The sequence below is a fragment of the Pipra filicauda genome, unplaced genomic scaffold, assembly GCF_003945595.2.
Source record: "Pipra filicauda isolate LSUMZ 115617 unplaced genomic scaffold, ASM394559v2 scaffold262_size1072369_pilon, whole genome shotgun sequence".
NCBI lineage: Eukaryota > Metazoa > Chordata > Aves > Passeriformes > Pipridae > Pipra > Pipra filicauda.
Window position 1 is genome coordinate 386,015 of NW_024104379.1, and position 20,093 is coordinate 406,107.

The 20,093-nt window shown below is 52.1% G+C and overlaps 2 protein-coding genes across 4 annotated transcripts; both read left to right on the forward strand.

Annotated features, from left to right (window-relative positions):
- Positions 1 to 67: 67 nt before the first annotated feature.
- FOXRED2 (FAD dependent oxidoreductase domain containing 2) lies at positions 68 to 8,985 on the forward strand. The gene is made up of 9 exons (XM_027715310.2): positions 68 to 120; positions 630 to 1,160; positions 2,667 to 2,918; positions 3,415 to 3,684; positions 4,387 to 4,553; positions 5,205 to 5,370; positions 5,881 to 6,122; positions 6,977 to 7,147; positions 7,917 to 8,985. Exons 2-9 carry the CDS (start codon positions 652 to 654, stop codon positions 8,180 to 8,182), a joined length of 2,043 nt encoding a protein of 680 aa, XP_027571111.1. The 5' UTR covers positions 68 to 120; positions 630 to 651; the 3' UTR covers positions 8,183 to 8,985.
- Positions 8,986 to 10,589: 1,604 nt separating this feature from the next.
- Positions 10,590 to 18,948, forward strand: TXN2 (thioredoxin 2). 3 transcript variants are annotated; one of them, XM_027715316.2, is made up of 4 exons: positions 10,590 to 10,617; positions 11,065 to 11,249; positions 13,215 to 13,338; positions 18,191 to 18,948. In XM_027715316.2, the coding sequence occupies exons 2-4, from the start codon at positions 11,065 to 11,067 to the stop codon at positions 18,305 to 18,307; spliced, it is 426 nt and encodes a 141-aa protein (XP_027571117.1). In that variant the 5' UTR covers positions 10,590 to 10,617; the 3' UTR covers positions 18,308 to 18,948. The 3 variants fall into 3 exon arrangements, with proteins under 3 accessions (XP_027571117.1, XP_039238179.1, XP_039238178.1); XM_039382245.1 differs by lacking the exon at positions 10,590 to 10,617 and adding an exon at positions 10,758 to 10,776; XM_039382244.1 differs by lacking the exon at positions 10,590 to 10,617 and adding an exon at positions 10,787 to 10,804.
- Positions 18,949 to 20,093: the final 1,145 nt, after the last annotated feature.

Here is a 20,093-nt window from a genome sequence, read left to right on the forward strand (position 1 = left end):
CGCGCGGGAGGCGGCGCCGTGCCCGCCCCGCCCCGCCCGGGCGGCGCGGAAGAGAGGAGGGAGCGGAGCGGGAGGAGCCCGGAGCGGGAGCAGCAGAGCGGCGGGGGCTCCGTGGCGCAGGTGCGGCCGCGGGCCGGACGGGTCTGCGCGGCCGGCGGCGGCCCCGCGCGTCACGTGCGCCTCGCGCGCCATTGGCGGGGGCGGGGACACCGGGGCCGGGCCGTATTGGCGGGGCAGCGAGGGCAGCGCGGGGCGCCCCGCCGCCCATTGGTTGGTGGGCTTGGGCCGCCCTCTCCCATTGGCTATTGGGGCGCAGAGGCGCTCGCGGCCATTAATCCACAGGTGCTGCCCCACCTTCCCACCTGTACGCTGCCACCGGGGGCGCTGTGCGCCCATTGGCTGGGGAACCCGGGGCCCCTTTTGCTATTGGCTGGCAGGGGCAGGGCCCCGCCTCAGCACCCCTGCCCTGGGTGGGACATCGTGGCGGCTGGGCCGGGACAGGGGCAGGTGGGCACTGGCGGGGCCAGGGGTCTCTGGGCAGGGGCAGGTGGGCACTGGTGGGATCAGGTGTCTCTTGCATGGAAGCTGTAGTCCCCAAGGTGACGCTTCCCTGGTGCTCTTCCCCGCAGGAGTGGCAGTGCCAGCCCTGCCATGGCCACGTTGGTCTGTGGGACACTCCTGGGGCTGGCCCTGTGTGCAATGAGCAGCACCACTTTCCTCTACCACGACTACTGTGTCATCGGGGCCGGCCCCGCGGGCCTGCAGGCAGCCTATTTCCTCCAGCAAGCTGGGCGGGACTACGTTGTCTTCGAGCGGAGCCATGCACCTGGCAGCTTCTTCGCCCTCTACCCTCGCCACCGCAAGCTCATCAGCATCAACAAGCAGTACACGGGCAAATCCAACAGCGAGTTCAACCTCCGCCACGACTGGAATTCGCTCCTCAGCCATGACAGGCGGCTGCTTTTCCGACACTACTCGCGTGACTTCTTCCCTCACGCTGACACGATGGTGCGTTACCTGGAGGACTTTGCATCCCTGCTGGAGCTGCGGGTTCAGTACAACACAGCCATCATCCACGTGACGCTGGAGAGAAACGAGCAGGCCTGGAATGGCCACTACTTCCTCCTGACTGACCAGGACAGGAAGAACTACAAGTGCAGGTAATGGGCAAACCTGGGGCTCATCGTGCAGCTCTACATGGTCATCTTCGAGGTCATAAAATCACAGGATAAGTTAAGTTGGAAGAGGCCCATAAAGGCCATTTTGTTGGGTTGCTCAAAGCCTTGCCCTGTTGAGGCATGAGTATATCTCCAGTGATGGAGGTTTCACAGCCTCCTAGAGCCTTAACCACCATCACAGGGAAAAACATTTTGTGGGGTCAGCGGGTGGATGAGTGGAATAAGTGCTCCTGGGAAGACATTGCCTTCCATGAGCAATGTTTTTTGCCTTGAGCAGCTGAGGGCAGGGCAGACATGAACAGGCTGCAATGGCCATCATGGCAGGGTCCATCCTTGATAGGTAAACTTGAAATCACTTCTGTTTTATCACTAGATAATTGCTGTCTGTGAAAAAAGTAACGCAGTTGTACTCGTAGCCACCACTTCATTTATTGAAAATGAGAGTGAGTCAGTGCAGTGACACCTCACTCCTAGGTCTCAGCTCAGAACTGTGTCCCAGCCAAGCTGAGCCGTGGGCTGACAGAGCTGGAACACAGAGGGGAACCAGAGGAAAGTGGGGCTGACTATAAGAAATAACCCTCAACACTGCTGGTCCCTGAACTCCCCTTCCCCTCATCATATTTACGCATGTGTATCCTGTACTGTCATTGAGCTACGTTCCTAAAAACCTAGAAGTTACTCATGTGAACATATGGAGTGTATTTCCCACCTCTCCTGAGAACCTCAGCTCTACGACAGCAGGTCGTGCTGGCTGTCACTTGCCGGTGTGCTGCTGGCAGGCTCGGAGGGGACAGAAGGCAATCCCGGACACCCACGTACTGCAAGCAAGTTGCTTTTCGGAGCTGTGTAATCAAGGCTGGGACAGCAGACAGTGCTGCTCGCCTCAGCTGCCTGGCGTTTCCATCTAAGTCACAAACATTTCCCCAGGAATCAAGCAAAAGCTCTTACGGAGAGATATAAAAAGATCACTGTACTCATTTTTGGTGTTAACAATTAGTGACATTGCTAACATGTTTTTATGGCTGGGAGTTACATTTCAAAATATCGAAACCATATCCTGTCTGCCTTAAAAATTACTTCTATCCTGCTCTACTAAAAGGCAACTCAAATTTTAAATCAAAGTCATTTTTTATGCATCATATAACCAACGTGTGGAACTTTAGCATTATATATATTGTCAGTGAATACATATGAGCAGAAGTTGCGTTCATGAACAATGGAGTAAGATGTGTATGTACAGCATCCACACTGACTTTTGCTGTATATAAGAACATACCTAGTTGTCCTGAGGAGAGGGAAGAGAGGAGCAGATCATTAGGTGAAACTGGGTAGAGGTTTCTTTTGAAACCATGGCTTGTGCCACTGGTCCAGCATCACTGTGGGGGGCACATCACATCCATCTTTCACAGCGGGAGGAGGAAGGAGTGCTGAGATGGAGCCCCATTCCTCTAATTCCTGCATTCCCTAGTGCTATCCCTGTTTTTACAGCTCTTTGTTGGTTGCCACTGGGACGTGGGTCCCCAATGTGGTAAACTTCCCTGGCTCAGAATATGTTGAGGGTTACGAGACTGTGTCCATCAACCCGGAGGATTTTGCTGGCCAGACCGTGTTGATTTTGGGACGCGGGAACTCAGCCTTTGAGACGGCAGAGAACATTCTGGGGGTCACGAACTTCATCCACATGGTGAGCCGGTCCCGCGTGCGCCTCTCCTGGGCCACCCACTACGTCGGGGATCTGAGGTAGGAAACTGCTTCTGTTCCTCTTTGTGATGCAGCTGAAGTACAAACAAGGAGAATCACTTCTTTCCCAGGCGACAGGCTGGACTGTGCAGGTAGTGCTGCTGTGGTCCTGAGAGGCACAGGGGAAACGTGGGGCCTTCTGTAGGTCCGTGGTTTAAAACAATCCAGGTTGCGGTTGCTGAACACAAAAGCATGATGAGAGCTTTTTGGGATCTGTGTGAAATAGAAACATGTCCACTTGGAAACTGTATCATTAAAATGCTGGCTCTCAAGTTGTTCCTTTGCTTGCAATCCCAGAGGAAAGCTGAGAGGTTGGCTACACCCTGCAAGGGCAGCGAGGCTGTGTTACCTGTGCCTTTCCTTTGAGCCCTGAGGCTCTGGGGATAACCTTTACACCGAAGAGGAGTTGGGATGCCTGACAATTGATCCCATTTTCAGCAGCTAAGACAGAACCTCCCTTCTTTTAGCCCTTCTTATGTTCTCCTGTTTTTCATAGAGCAATTAACAATGGACTGCTGGACACCTACCAGCTGAAATCTCTGGATGGGCTTCTGGAGGGTGACCTGGAAGATCTGGCTATTGTCAAGGACAAAAAAGGAAAGCTGCACATCACACTCCGGTTCTACCTGGAGAACGGGAACATCAGCGCAGGCATCGATTCCATCACCCTCCCGCAGGATGAACTGGACAATTTTGCCACCCGGGCACCTTACGACCGTATCATCCGCTGCCTGGGCTGGAAGTTTGACTTCTCCATCTATAACAGGTGAGGGAGAACCAGGATCTCCAGGGAAGAAGGTATTTAGACTGAAGGGCCTGAGTAGGGGGGGAAAGGAAGGGCAGGTTCTCTCCTGGCAGCATTGTTTGGACCTCCATGTGCTCTGAGCTACCTGGTGCTGCACAGTCTTCTTGTTTACCCTGCAAGTAAGGCTGCGTCTCAGCGGGAATGTGTTTGTTGCTGCCCTCTGACCAACAGACTTTAAGGCTGAGCAGATGGCAGTGCTGGGACCGAGTGACACAGAAAAACTTGTGCCTTTAGAACTTAACATCCTGACCTGCCAGATCACATGGAGAAGGCTAGCAATGTTTTGGGGTTTTTTTAAAATGACGATGGTACAAGTGCAGATCACTACAGGAAGGTTTTTTCTGGGGAAAACAAATTTCCTTGAGGATGCAACCTTCACTCCACCTTGGTGCATCCTGCAGTTGAAAATGATACTGCTAACTTCACTGTCTTCCGGAATTCACTGTCGGTGGCTCAGCCTGGAATTGGATCTTGTCCAGAGCCACCTTGGGATGAGCAACCCTTGTCTTCTCAAGATCCTCATTTTAGTAGTAAACCCCACTGAGGGCAGCAGGGGTATGAAGCAAAGTCTTGCAGTGGCTGCAATATAATGTGTATCAGAAACCCTTTTTATTTGCTACCCCCATCCTTCCTGACAGCCTGCTCTTCTCTTTTGCACATCAGATCCCTTAGAATGATGCCAGGAAAAGGGAATATCAAAAAGTATCCTCAGATCAAACCCAGCTATGAGTCCAGAGGCACTCAGGGGCTCTTTGTTCTCGGCACTGCTAGCCATTCTGTTGACTTCAGGAAATCTGCTGGGGGCTTCATCCATGGATTCCGGTATACAAGTGAGTAACTGGGGTGTACAGAAAGGGCAGAGGTGGAAATTGTTCCTCTCTTCAAAGGAACAGTCCATAGCTTACTGCTGGAAAGAGATCACCCTTAGTCTTGTTCTGGCAATAACAATGACAAAACACAGTCAAGCTGCAGCTGCATCTGCATCATCTGAAGTGGAGGAGAAGTGACTTGGGGTCATATCTGAAGTTTTTGGTTGTCTGTCTTTGTTTTGTCTTGTGTCTCTCTTGCCTGTTGTCTGTTATTTATGTAACACAATGGATTTTTTCCTGCCAGATGCTCTGCCTCGTGACTGGCTGTGGGTGAGAGGTCTGTGCTGTGGAGTTAAAACCCAGCAGCTGTGGGCAGTAGAGAAAATTTCCTTCTTTATGTGTGTTTGCCCATCCTTATCATTAAAGGACTTTTCAGAAGTAAAGAAATATACCTGAGGACCCCCCCATCCCCTCCCCCACCACTTAGCATCACATCAGCTTTCAGAGGGCGTCTCCACTGCAGTTACCAGCGATTGGGGTGGGAGATCCTGAGCACAGAGGAGCTGTAAAGCTTATTTATTGAGTCCTGTGCCGCGGCAGAGTGACTGGATTTCTTAAAAGCGTAAGATTGGATTTTTAACTAAGCTGTCTTTGTTTCTCTCGATGTCTTAGCTCGCGCGGTCCATCGCCTATTGGAAAACCGTCACCATGGTGTCCCCTGGCCATCCACAGTCTACCCTATTACACAGCTGACCAATTCCATCATCAAGCGGGTGAACGAGGCCTCAGGCCTCTACCAGATGTTCAGTGTCCTGGCTGACATCATACTGCTGAGAGAGTGAGTGAGTGAGTGACTAATTATTCCCAGCACTGCACTCCATCATTTCGTTTCTTTTTCTTTACCATTGCTTCCCATGGTGACACCACACACATTGCTGCCTAAGGACGTTACCGTCGTGTAGGCAGCCACCCCAGACCTGTACCACTGCCACAACTGGTGCCAGTTACTTCTGCCAGTTACTTCCCTTTCTTAAAGGGCTGGAATGGTCCAGACCTTCCCTCCAGGCTCAGTGATGGAATACTCTTTTACCGTCCCCAGGAAAAGAGTTTCCTTGAGCAGTTCTAATGTAAAGAAGAGTCCCATAATCCAGGAAAATAATGGAGTCTTGTAACAATATCTGCAGCCTTCATAAGCTCTGCATCAAGTCCAGCCTAGATCTGTAATGACCAGAAAAAAAAACTACTATCTGATGGCTTTTTGGCCTTATCCTCACCCAGCTGAGGGTGGGTTGGATCCCAGCTGGCTTTGTCTGGTGGGAGAGTCTGATGGTGTGGTTGCAATTCACAGGAATGCCACAGCATTTGAATACCTGGAAGAGTACCCCACTGGAGTCCTAGCTGAGCTGGAAATGCAGACTGGGAGAAAGGCTCCCAATGGGCTTTTTGTCATCATCATGGAGTATGGGAGGAATTTCTCTGGGGCTGACAAGGATGTCTTCTACTACAACCGTGCCGTGGGAGAAGCACAGCATGCCTGGCAGTCCAACTTTCTACACCCTGTTATTTACTATTACAAACGCCTCCCAACAGGTGAGTTTTCCTGCTAGCTATGTGATACAAGCGAAACAGAGAGGGATGAAGATAGTTCAGAGCCAGAGGAGGGGCGGTACCTGAAGGCATTGTTCCCCCTTCTCCATTTCCCTCATGTCTATCCTTTGAGACACCCGCCCACCACTGCATGAGCTGGCAGTTGGCAAGAAATTTCCATCGGTCAGTACAGGGGATAGGAGGTTGGTACCAGAGACCTCACATTTGAAAATAGGAGCAAACAGATGTGCTGGAAATTTCCCCATTCCCAAAAAGAGGAACACTGCTTCCCTTTGGCTGGCACCCTGTGTGTGTTTTGCAGAGCCTGGCAGATGAGGCTGGGCTGTTGTTGTTTGGCAGTGTTGCTGCCAAAAGAAAGCTTCTCTATGTGGCCGACCCAGGCCTGAGAGGTCACACAGCCATAGAGGCAGCCAAAGGCAAGGGTTTGAAGAGGAGTGTTATATCCAGCAAGCAAACACGCTTAGAATAGATTTCCTTGGGAAGTGAGTGTGTTGAGTCTTCATCCCCAGAAACCTAGGGTCATGGTCCAGCCTGCCTTGCACGGAAATAAGCATGATGTGTAGCAGCATTAAACACAGCTTAGGCCGTCTGGCAGTCCCTGCCCAGGGGGAACAGGAGTGAAATGAGAGGAATGCTGTGAGCGGGGACAGAGGGCAGCTGTGCAGTGGCAGGGCTGTTGAGGACAGAGCTAGCAGAGGGGATTGCAAATGAAAGTAAGGTAGGGATTAAAAGGTCAGGACAAAAGCTGAAACAGCTGTCACAGCTGCTTTCCATTCCTCAAGCTCTTTTTAATGCCATTTTGCTTCTAAGAGACTCCCTTAATGTTCTCTTGGCAGAGCGTGAGATGAAACTCCGGCCGCCAGAGTGGCCTCTCCCTCGTCCAGATGCCATCCATCACATTGTGGAGGACTTTCTGACAGACTGGACAGCCCCAAATGCTCACATCCTGCCACTGAGGCGCTTTTTGGAGAACTGCCTCAGCACCGACCTGCGCAGTTTCTTTGCAGGTAATTTGAGCACAGAGTCCAGGCGGCAGGAGGAGGAGGAGGAATGTGAGGTACAAAAGACAGGAAGGATCTCTTCTGCAGATAGCTGAGATCTTCCTGTGGTGAGTTGCTTGTCTCACCATCAGTCACACCTCAGCACAATCCCCAGACAGTAAAAAGTGCCGTTCTGTATGTGTATGTTCCCAAAGAGCCTTTGCTCTTGCTCACCATTAGAAAGAGACTGGCCCAGGCATGCCAGGATTTAGGGAAAGGTATATGAGGTTGGGTTCAATCCCTTTTCTAGCTGCAGCTTCCCTTCTCCATTATCTGAACATTTCTTTGTACTATTGGGTACTAGATCTTATGTACTGATGATGGGATTGCTTTCCCATGGGAAATGGGAGTGCTGTGGTGTGAAAGCTGAAGACAGCCTCTGCTGCTTCCCTTCCTGGTCTGAAGACTGGTCTGGGAACCTCCTGCAGGAAGCCCACGTGGCAACAGAGAGAAGCAATCCTGTGGTACAAAGAGGATGCCAGATGGACACAACCTCAAATCCAGATCCTTTTTCTCTCAGACTGCAGGCTGGAGATCCCTCTCTGCATCTCCTGAGCTCTGCCGAATTAACTCAATTACTGTGCTGCCACCCAGGGCAGGGTCCTGGGTGGGAAACTCCAGTCGTCTTCCCTCGTCCTCTCTGCCTTTTGTTTTGAATGAGTCCTTGATAGTTTATGGGAATTTTTCCCTACAGGGTATCTCTGCTGAATCTGATTTTTGATCCTTTCCCCTGCAGAGTCCTGTTTCCTGTTTGCCTTCACCCATCAGAAGCTGCCCCCCTTCTGCCAGCAGGGATACGTGAGGATGCAGGGGCTCATGGGCAGCGAGGGGCTCCGGCGCCACGCTGTGCAAGCTGGACTACTGCAGGATTACACTCTCACAGACTTTTCGGGTGACAGACCCCCTGACAGCCACGACAGGTCAAGGGACCAGTTGCTGAGAGATCAAGTCATTCCAATTCGTCCACTGCAACATCTTGTAAAGGCCAAGGATGAGCTTTAACCTTTCTTGCTCTACACTGAAACCTAGAGCTGTTGTGACAGTACTGTAACAGAGATCCACAGCAGGATTCTGCCCTTTTCCTGTGCCCTTTTTCCATCCTCATGCCTTCCCCCAATCATGAGTTGCCAAAGACCTGCTCAGATCTTGCTGTTACGAAGAGGACCAACATCTTTTGAAGAATGAGCAACGGGCCAAAATCCAGTGATGCTGAGGCTCCCGCGTTGTCCTTGCAGAGCTCAGAGTTGCCTGAAAGTGGTGTTTGTGTTTATCTGACTGACCAGTATCTGCAGTGACGTACAGAGGTCACAGAAGAGAGTTCAGGAACACCTGGGAAACTTAAAATGTCACGTTCCCCTTTGGAGGTGACCTGCTTGCACCCTGTGGAGCCTGGTGCAGGCTCTCTGGTCCCTGGATGCTATACCCTGTGTATACTTGAAGATTTGTTCCTGCATCGGGTCCCGAAGTGGTACTCTGGGCAAACTTCCAGTATTTTTCTTGCATTTGAGTTAGGGCGGTTGTGTAGCTTCAGTGGGAGGGGTGTTTTTTAGTTACCATATAGGTCAGATAATTTGTCATTTCCCAGAGAGCACTACAAGGGACCCTTCCCTCCACAGTGGATGAGTAGCTTGCCTGGAATGCCTGGGACACAGAGACAGACACTGACTTCAGCTACGCTGTCCTCATGTTTTTCTTCTCCCACACCAGGCAGCCTGGAAGGTTAGCCCTTTGTCTTTTATAAAGCATGACCAATATTTCTGCTGTTTGCACTATGTCCCATCAAGAAAGTTTGACGTTGTTAAAATGCTCCTTCTCTAATTTATTCCCATTGAGTCACCTTGAGATCCTACAGGGAGTGTCTGGGAGGCTGGCTGCACTTTACTGCTCCCCCTGTCAGCCACATGCACTTGCCTGTCTCCTCCCCGTGGGCTTCTTCCATGACCCTGAAGTTGCAAAGCAAGAGCAGTTTTCAGCTTGACCTTATGATATCCCTGTGATTTCTAGGAAATAGAGGAGGGGCGAGAGGGAACAGGTATTTACCTCCACACACGTTTTCCAACGCCTTAGCTTCTCAAAAAATATACACTTGTGCTTCCAGACTGGAGGGGGCTGTACCTTACATGTACCTAAAGCTCTCCCAATCCTTTGAATTCAGTTACTGTTTCTGTAAAACCCCAGTTTCTTGGAGAGGCTGGGGAGCAGAAGAGGTGAAGGACATGACAAAGGATTTCTTGCACTCTTTGGGAGTACTGAGCTGTGCTAGCAATGCTGCTGCTTCTGGAAGATCTCACCTGTTCATGTGCAACTGGAGAGGGGAAACAATCACCTCAGTTGGCATCAATCAGCATCCTTCTGTGGGTTTTACATCCCATTGCCGCAGCTCCAAGGCCAGACCAGGAATGGCTCTCGTGGCCTGTAGTTGCCTGGATGATGTTACTACTTGCAACATCCTTGGCACCATGGGCTTTTTATTTTGGAATTGTCCAGGGGAAGAAAAAGGCCTGTGGCTGAATTGGGTTGACCAGCTGTCCCCAAGAGCCTGTTTCATTTGTTCTCTTTGTGTGCTGACACAGAGTGCATCCCTGTTGTACCTACACACATGCACATTCTCCAGTTGTTTCCTCTTTCATCCTCAAATTCCCTCAGGAAAACGTGAATCTGTACATTCACAGTGTACATGTTGCCTTACATTGTGATTTCCTTTAGAAAAGTGATGGTCTAAAAAAACAGCACCTACCAACTCTTCCAGCATGCTCTGCATGTCTCCAGGGTTTGATCTGGTGACTCAAACCCCAGAGGTTTTGCTGCCACTCACTTCCAATTGGACTTGGGGAACCGGGATCCAAGTCTCCTTGCTTTGGGTGCTGCCGAATGAGTCTTGCCCTCTCAGCCTTGTTCCGGTTGGGCTCCCCCCAGTGCTGGAGGTGGCAGGGAGTGAAGCCTCGGCTCTGAATTGTTTTCCATCAGGGACCGTGGTTACAAACGCTGCTTTGTGTCACCCGCGGGGGCAGGGTGCGTTCTGGAAGGGAGTTGATGGCTGTTTGGGGGGTTGCAGGGCTGTGCACTTCAAGGAAAGCCCTTTGCCCAGTTTCGACCTGGAGAGCCGCCGGCCGGGGCCACCACGGAGGACCGTGACCGGGAATGGGGGCACGTGCGGAGGGCGGCGCCCATTGGAGGGCTCCGCCGCCAATCAGCGCTCGGAATTTGCCCCGCGTGAAGCAGCCCGCCGGCGCCCACGGGGGCGGAGCGAAGCGGCTTGAAGGACGGGCACGGCGGCCAGTCAGAGATGACCGGCCCTTGGGGCGACGGCCAATCGGCTGAGGGGGCGGTGGTGCCGTCTTTCGCAGCCATCCGGTGGCTGCGGCCAATAAGCGCGCAGGTGGGCGGGGCGGCGGGCGGAAGTGCGGCTGGGCGCGGGTCACCTCCGGGCCGGGAAGGTGCGAGGAGAGGGGGGGTGGGGACTGGGGGGACTCTCCGGGCTGAGGCGGCCTGTCCTCAGGGGCCAGAGGGGGACTGTCCTCCCTCACCGGGCTGGGGGGCTCGGGGCCCTGTCACTGCGGGAGCTGCCGGGACGCACCGGCTGGAGGAGCCTCGCGGTACCGGGGCTGCCCTGGGGGTGGGAAGGCACGTACTGTGGCGGGGGGACTCGGGGAAACGGCGCCCTGCGCCTGGAGCTGGGATCCCGGTGGAGGCCCCGTGGCCGTGGGGCCGGAGCTGCAGGGGATGTCGGGCTGAGCACAGGGGCAGGGAGCGCTCCCGTGTGATATCCCATCAGTGTCTCTCCCGGACACCTCCTGCCCTGGGGCACTCGGCTCGGGGCGCTGCCGCAGTGGGACCAGCCGTGGAGGGCCCCCCACCCCACGAACCTCCCGCTGTCCCCACAGATGGCCCAGAGGCTGGCGCTGCGGCGGCTGCTGTCCCTCACCCCGCGGGGTCCCCCGGCATCCCCCGGCAGGGCCTTTGGCACCTCGGCGGGCCGCAGGAGCACCTTCAATGTGCAGGATGGCAGCGACTTCCAAGACCGAGTGGTGAACAGCCCCAAACCCGTGGTGGTGGATTTCCATGCACAGTAAGTTCCCCCCTCTCCACCGTCACATGTGCAGGTGTGCCCTGACTTTCCTGGCACGGTGGCACTCCGGGCACACCAGGGAGGAGCAGGCCCGAGGGCTTCCCAGGCTGTGGGGTCTGGTGTTACAGGGTGATTTTGCCCATGGAGCTCAATCCGTAAAGATTTCACTCACAGCTGTGCCCTGCGGTGTCAAACAGCAGTGCCAGGAAGGCTTTCCCCAGGGTGGCGTTGTTGCACCTCCCAAGCGCTCAGGTGTCACCCCGCCCCCGGCGTTGCATCATCTTGCAAAAGATACCTCAGGAAAAAATTGTGATCTCTCCCCTATTTAGCTTTCGGGATGAAATGTCCTCTTAGAAACATTAAATGTTGTTAACAGCCATGGAGGAGCTCTGCACTTGCTCTGCCCCAGCACTGCCACGTTGTGTCTTTCCAGGTTTCCTAAGGCTGCTTGCTCTTGAGGCTCTTGACAGCAAATGTCTTTGTGTTAATAACAGCCCTGTGACACCAACAGCAGCATTTGTCATCAACAAAAATGTTGTCATCCTCTTGCCAGTAAAAATATTCCTAGATGTTATCTGCTGGATTAACGACACTGATTATTTTTTTCATGTGTTTTTGTAGTCCTGCAGTGCTGTCACATGAGCCTGTTATGGCTGATTGAGGGCAAACAGAGTACGAAACAGCCCAAAAACTTCTGCTCTAAACAGACCGAGCTGGCAAAGCAAAGTGAAGTTTAGCTGGGATCATCCAGGGAGGAGAGGACAAATAACTGAAAGCGTGAAACTTGATAGAGAGGGAGGCTGAGGAGGAGCAAAGTTCACCAGAGCTTCAATTCTATAAGAAAAGGGCACTTAGAGCTTTAACTCATGTTTTGCTTGAACTGAGTAAGTTCATAGTATCCTAGCTGATGCAGTTAGAGCATGCAGGGAGTGTCCAGGGCCTCACAAAGCCTGCTACTGCTGCACCTGGGTCTGGATTAGATGGTCTCCCTTTGAACAGATGCAATGCCTCTGCAAGTTTTGCAGCTAAAGGGGGTCTCTGTAAACCCTACAATGAGCATGGAGGGGAAATCTGTGATTTGGTGATTGGCATAAACTGATTTGGGTGTGGTCTGCGAGCCTAGTGCCCAGCAGCAACACTGGCTCCAGGGCAGCAGGATCACAGCTCTGCATGTGGATGTAAAGCCCAGTGGGGGTGAACAAGAAGAGGACAGGAGAACCAACAAGGCTGGCAAAGCAGACTGCAGTGTGATCGAAATGACATCTAAAGCACCACAAATGCTGGATGGTGACCTCTTCTTCCACTCAGCCTCTCCACCACACACACAGAAAAAACCCTTTGTTGAGGAATACATTCAGTGCAGGTGTCTCTCAGGGTGCAGTTGCAGGGGAGCTGTAGGTTGACCTCTGGAAGCCCCAGGCAAGAGGCCGTGAACTGGTGACCCTTTGCACAACAAAGGGCCTGGGGACATGTGGCCCAGCCAGGTGACCTGACACTCAGAGACACAGCAGGAGCTGCCTGTCCTGGGCTTAGACTGTGAGGGGATAAAAGCCCAAGGGTTCCATTGTTCAGGGTTCTTCCTCAAAGGCACCAGCTTCATCTGTTTGTTTTAAGGATGGGGACATCTGAGACACTGCTATGGGAAACCTGGGGTTGAGCCAGCAAGGAAACCTGGTCTGAGCGTGAGTGTGGGGTGTGTAGCTGTGAAGGGGCCTCGGTCCCAGCTCAGGTGGTTCGAGTGTGACTGCCAGAGTGGCTTCTGGATGGTTGAACATGAAGCTTCCTTAATGCCTTTGGCAGCTCCTTTGTGAGAGGAGTGTTTTTCAAAGCTGTGGTTCAGGAATGGTGTTTCCAGGCTGGCTCCCGAATGGAGCAGCACCGGCATACCAGCACATCCTCCATGGCTGTTGCTGTGCTTGCCTGCTTGCCTCCTCTAATGTCCCCTCTCTTTTCTTGCTCCATCAGGTGGTGTGGTCCCTGCAAGATCCTAGGCCCCAGATTAGAGAAGATGGTGGCCAAGCAGGAGGGGAAGGTGGTGATGGCCAAGGTGGACATTGATGATCACACAGACCTTGCTATCGAGTACGAGGTAGGAGGTGGAAGAGCACAGACTTTCTTTGGCTGGCAGCACCAAGAATGTCCCTCCCTGTGGAAAGCTGTGCCTGCGTGGCAGCAGCATTAGAGGGGAGGGGAAGCCTCCCATCTCTTGTTAGTAGGTGGATTTTGCTGCTTGACTCTTCTCCAGCTCTGCTGGTCATGCTCAGCATCCCCACCTCTGATTCTGCACAAAGGTGTCTTCTAGGCCTTGCAGGCATCTGTCACTTGCCTGGCCTTGAGGAGCCTGAAGCGTATGCAGCGTTTTGCTGTGAGCCTGGGCTGCTCAAGTGCAGGGCAAGAATGTAAAGTAACAATCCCCAATCTGCTCTGCTACTGAAAGTGGTTCTTTGTGCCACTGGCCCATCCTCTCTTTCTCTTCCTTGTTCAGGATCTCTAGCTGGGTCATAACATCCCATCCTTGAGTTGTAGCACAAGGAGACACCGTGAGTTTTGTTTGGACAGGTAGAAGCCAGGTCAGGAAACACACATAAACAACAGGAGCATGCATCCTGCTCTTGACAGGAGGGACCTTGGTGCTTACACTAGTGTGTTAACACCACTGCTGGATGTGTTCCCTGTGCTGCCTTTCTCCATGGAAGGAGCAGAACAACTGGAGAAGGCTTTAGGTTTACACGATTTAGTTATTTTTTCCCTGTGTCAGTGATTAGGTAGTTTAAAAAATACAAAAGCTTCTCTGACGACTGTGCTCACTTCTGTTTTCTCTCCTTGTAAACAACAACTCTGTCTGTGGAGTTTGGGCATCCTGCTGTTGTCTTTTATGGGGAAGAAAGTGCTTAATTAAGTGTCACGCAGATGGATCTGCTCCCCCTCTGCAGATGAAGTCCTGCTCCCAGGGTGGATGCTAGCTCAGGAAGCTCCTCAAGCTGCCCTGCAAAGTGTGAACCATCTCTGGAGCAAGCTGTCATTTTGTTGAGCCTGGAGAAGACACTGTATGCCATTCCCACACCCTGCCAAGCCAGAAGGAGACGGAAGTGGAAACAGCTTGTTCCCTCCCACTCTTTCCTGAGGGAGATGTTTTTGCCTGTGCTGTGGTGGTGTGTCCATACAGCTGGTGCCTACAGTCATGACTTGCAGCTCCCATAGGCTGAGCACAAGAGCCTCTGGTGTTCTCATTGATGGACACATGCTGGTAGATACGCCCCAGGCCAAGGAAGGTGGCTGCTGGCTCCTGAGCAGGGCTGGCTACTGCAAGCCCGTAGGCTGTGTAGCAGAAGGGTCCTGGTGAGGAGTTGAAGAGGGCGAGGTGTTTTTAGTGGTGGTCAAAAAGTGTGTAAATCCTAACAGATGCAGGCAAGGCTCTGGTAGTGGCCATGCTAAGAAGAGAATAGAGATTATTATCTCAAGTCTTGTATTGTTCCAAGCCTTCCAGTAGATCGAATTAGCTGGGATTACAAGAGGATAATCTCAGGTGAGAGGAAAATGGCAAGCAGGGTGTGTGCATATGAAGGAAGTTCTGTGATAAGAGGCTGAAAGTCCCAAGTTGTGCAGGTTTGATGACACGCTGCGTGTGCTCTCCCACAGGGTGGTGAGTGAGCAGCTGCACTGTCTGCTGTGTGCACGTGTTTGTGTGCAGGGTCTGCCTGTCTGGCAGCCCTGGGGGAGGGGGGCAGGCAGGACTGAGGCTGCAGGGAAGGGTCAGCTTCTAGCAGTTCATTCTGGAGCCTTATATACAAACATGATGAAGATTTTGTCTTGTAAGAGGGCCTGAGGATTATCGCTGCCTCCTCTGCTTTCGGGGTGATGCGTATGTCTTGTCTGGGCCATTATCCCCATGGCTAAAGCCCCAACCCTAGGCAGTGTCTGTGAGTAGGATAGCTGCAAACAGGCAGGAGTAATGGAGTAATTTTTGCTTTGATCTTCCTAGTTTGGGGCATCCTTTCCAAGGCAGAAGTTTGGTTCATGTGCTGAGCACGTGCTTGGTTTTGCTTCATCTTCTGGGAAGTTGCCACTTAAAAAGATGTGGGTGTAAGGGCTGATGGGAAGACACCAAGTCGAGATCAAAGAGGGACCAAAGATAGTGTTTGGGAGAGATCAGGAAAACCAAAGGTGATATTTAGGAGGGATCAGCAAACATTTGTTTTAAAGCCATTCCATTGCAGATCAGATGTCTGCAGGCGAAAGTTTTTGGTTTGGGGGTTTTCAGTGTCCATGCCACCCCCACAACTCCTTCATTAGCTGCCAGGAAGTCTCCTTCCATCCATGTTTATTCCCTTGCCCATGTACACACACAGCCCCCATCTTGCTGCCTGATTGCACAATGTCCTTGTCAGCAGCCTCCTTGGTACAGGGGGAGGCAGGATGAGGGGGAGACCCTGTGGAAGAGCCGAGGAATGCTAGCACATTCCTCTACGCAAGTGGCTGGCTGCCCTTGGCTCCCGGCCATCCTGGCTTAGCACGAAGCACGGATGCATTTCCTGCCACTAGTAATGTCCCCAGTGCCCTTCCCCATCCAGTTATGCCCAGCACAAAAGTTCTTTCTCTGGGGACTCCTCCTTGTATCTAACACCTTTCATCTCTGGTTGGGGCCTGTCTCCACTGCTCCAGCCTGCTCCTGACCTCTCACCTCGAGAGCAGAAAGGGGGAAGAAATACTTTTGTTTATCTTCAGTCTCTTAAAATTCTTTAGATTCATCTCTTGCCTTGGCCAGTTGCCTCTGTGTGTGGCCACTGGGAAAGGGCAGCCCCTTCTCCAGCCACTGTGGGTGGGCAGCTCAGAAGAGCTGCTGGGTACAGAGATGGTCGTTCATCAACAGAGCTCCATCCTGTGTTACCACCTCATTTGTAGGCCTGGGTGAAATCCTCTCTGCTCTGTTGTGTGGCATCCAAGTTTATATGAAAGCCCCAGTTTTAGATGGGAGAGAATTTCCTTGGTGCGGGTGGTGCCAGGAATAACCTGGATGTCCATGTTTGTTTATTTGTGTGGTCAGCACTAATCAAAAGCAGACTGACTTTTTCTGTAGAAATGCTCTTGAGAGAGGAAGAAAGTTTGTTTAGGTTCAGCGCAGATGGGACCCAAAAAAAGAAGGGAAAAAAATAAAAAAACGCCCTCAACTTTGCATTCTAAAATTCTCATGACATTTGCTTCTCAACCAGCAAAACAAAGTGCATGCTCTGTTAATGGGCTGCCCTTGCTGCAGCTGGCAGGAAGAAAGCTGACAAAAGCATCGTGTTTTCTGGGCAGAGGCAAGTTGCTCCATGCCCCTGGTTCTTGCCTGGCTCTGCAGCATCAGGCACAGACCATCCACTCTTCCTTGGGGTTTGCTCACCAGCACGAAGAGGGAAAGAGATGGAGAGCTCATGGGTGCTCTGGTTGGCACGCAGGGCCCAGTTGGCTGCTTCTCTGTAGTGCTTCCAAGATTCGCCTGTTCCTCACCCAGGCCCTAATGGCCTGATGCTTGCCATTGCTGGTTTTTTTGGATGGAGCTGGGGCAACTCTGCTCGACATTAACCCACTGTGCAAAGCAGAGGGAGGCTCAGTGGAGGTTTGCTCTTCTCAGGAAGGGAGCAACCAGTTGAGTGCCATGCTGGTACTGTCCTTTCTCGCACCTAAAACCACAAGGGAACATGTTGATGGCACCATCGCCAGCGCTGGGGCCCAAGCTCTGTGGATGTGCTCCCTCCAGTCACTAGGAGGAGCTGAAGATCCTGCTTTGCAGCAGCCCCGGCGCTCCCATCGCCTCAGATGAGACTGCAAAGCCCTGAAGAACAGACTGCAGAGTCTGGCTGGGACTGGGTGGGAAGGGAAGAAGACAAAATGTCCCTTTCATCTCGGGCTCCCAATGGGAGAAAAGCCAGCCCTCTGGTGGGTTCCCAGAGGAGGGATTTGCAGATTCCTTTTGGCAGCAAGGCTGGCAGTGCAAATGGGAAGGCCCCGCAGGCTGGAGGAGAGTCAGTGGGTGAGATAAGGACAGGACGTGTTTTGGGGGGGAGACTTTGCAGAGATAAGGGCATTGAAGCTGTAGGGTCAGAAATGTGACCAGATCTTCTAGTGCTGCAGCTCTCCCAACTCTGATTGTTCCTTCTCTCAGTCGTGTCCCTGGGGTCTCTGCTGTCACCAGTCAACCAGCAAGTCCTTGGGGAATGTTGTCATTTTCAACACTGTTCTCTTGAATAATTCCCAGAAAACTTTGTTCTGAGCTAAAAAAGCAGTGCCCAGAGCAGCACAGCTGCCTGCTGGCTCTGGTCAGAGGGACTTCTTCACTTCTTACTTAATTGTCAGGGATCTGCAGTGGGTGGCCACTGGTGTGTGACCAGAGGAACCACTGAAAACAGGAGTGGAAAAGGAAAGATGGGTTGGTAATTGTCTTTACCATGATATGATGGAGCAGGAAATCTACCAGTGCAGTGATGGGGCGGGACCATCTTCCAGCTCCAGTCTTGTCTGGAGAAGAACACAGGTCCAGTCTGATGCTGCCCTGGCTACAAAATGTCCAAAGGTCATCATGTCTGAGAGGTGTCCTGGATTTGTTCGCTTAAGATAGGACAAAAGGGAAGGAGAAGACAAATTTGTACTGGAGAGGTGGGAACAGCCCTGCCTCATTTTTATATTAGGTTTGGCATAGTCTTTAAAAATTTAAACTCAAAAAGCAGCTCAGCCTTGACTTAAGCAGTGTGCTGTAAGTCAGTGCAGAGATGAGGCCACAGGGAGAGGAGGAACATGGAGCTCAGCTGGCCTGTTTGGCAAGTGGACATCTTACTCTAGAGCAGTGTATGCTCAGCTCCCTTGTAGCCACTTCTGTAGAGTTCCATTTGGGGACCCAGTGCAGCTGGGCTCTCCACAGCCTCTGCTCAACCTGTGTCTCCCTGTTTCTCTTGCCCCCCCAGGTGTCAGCAGTGCCAACTGTGCTGGCTATGAAGAACGGAGACGTTGTGGATAAGTTCGTGGGCATAAAGGACGAGGATCAGCTGGAGGCATTCCTCAAGAAACTCATTGGAGCCTGAAGTAAAAGGGTGGCTTGTACCTCTCCTCTGGACATGTCCATGTTGTGCATTCCTTGCCTGGGAGAGCTGAGGGCAGGTCAACTCCCTACCCTTTACATCCTGGGGGTTTCTTCTGGTCTGGTGATTTTAGGAGATGGACAGTGTTGTAACCCTTCCCTCCCTCTCCCCCTTCTCGTGAGCAGCAGTAGTTGTAAAGGGCGCTGAGGAGCAGGGCTGCTTATTCTCAAAATGGGGAATGTGGCTGGAATTAGGAGCCTGTGTTTATCAGCCAAGAGCTGACGTGCAGAGCTGCTGCTGCTGAGTTAAGAGGAGGAATGTTTTCCTCTTTGCCTCACGTCTGATAGCCCAGAGCAGAGGGCAGCTGCTCCCTACAAGATGATGGTACATACCTGCCCCGGGTGGGTTCATTTAAAGCTGAGAATGCCTCTGCCTTGCCTGTGAAACTTGTCTCTTTGTTTCTCTGCCCTTATGTTGCGGGGACAGGTACAACTCCTCCACAAATCCATGGGCTCCCGTCATAATTTTATAAGAGAAAATATAAAGAAGTATTTTATGGATCTCCTTTTGTATGCCTGCAATAGAGAACTTTATCAGTCACTGCTGTCTGGCTGGAGAATAAAACTTGAGTCTCAGAAATCACAGGGAAGTCCCTTGTCTGTCCAGACAGGTGAGAGGGAGTATCAGCAGCACAGTGGGCTGGTTTCTAATGATGGGTCGGGAGAGTGCAGGCTATGACTTGATCTCTACTAAAAGGTAATGTGCTGAAAAACAAAGTAGGGGATTACTTTCAGGGCTTTTGGTGGAGCTTCTAGGACCTCCTTTGTGTGCTGCTGGATCCAGGGCGCCAGAGGGAGGACTTGCCTCCCATGTGCAGAGGAGCAGCTGCTCATTGTGCACAAGGAACCTGAGCTGTGCTCGCTCCCCCTGTGCTTTTCTCACTCCTTTCCTGCCTGTGGAGCCTGAGAGCCTCCCTTTCCCTTTTGTGTATTATTAAGTCTGCTCATGCAGGTGAGCCCTGCCAGAAGGCAGTCTTGATCTTGACTTCAACTGCCCTGACCTTTGGACTACGGGTGCCAGTTTTGTGCTCCTATTGCATGAGCCTTCAGCCCTTCCCACGTCTTCCTCCTCTTCATATACACCTGTTTTCAGCCAGCCTGGCTTCTGAGTGCTCCCAGCCTTCTCTTGTGCTTGCAGGCAGAGTACAGCACCAGCACTGATGCTTACTGTAATGTTTAATTCCAGTTCGCTTATCTAAGCTGCATGAGAACATTGTAAGTGCTTAATAACCATGTACAAGCTGCTTTTTTTTTTCTCCACAGCTTCTGTTTCCTTCAGTCACTCTTAAATCTGCTCTGGCTCTGCTCCATTTCACCTCCCTGGCATAGGTTGCTACGAGCAGTGAGGAAATTTTTTTTCTGCACCTTTGCAGTGACGATTTATGACCTTTGCAGGAGCCAGGAGAGTGGTGATCCAAGTCCTGCTGCAATTGCAGTGCTGCTGGTGTCACTGCTCCCACCTCCTTCTGTCACCCCTGGGGCCTGGGCAGCAGCACGAGGTGGTGCTGGTCCCCTGAGATGGGTGCCTCCCCATCCAGGCTGGGCTGATCTCACCCCTGGCATGCTGCTAGAGGTGATGTCACTTGGGTGTAATTTGGTAAAGAACTGTTGGTCAGTTATGATCAATAAAACCTGGCATTTCATTTTATTTTGGAGATCACAGAAGCTATGCTGCTCCTGTCCTCCTCGTGTTTCAGGGTGGGCAATTTCCCCTGCAGTTTCGGTGTTCC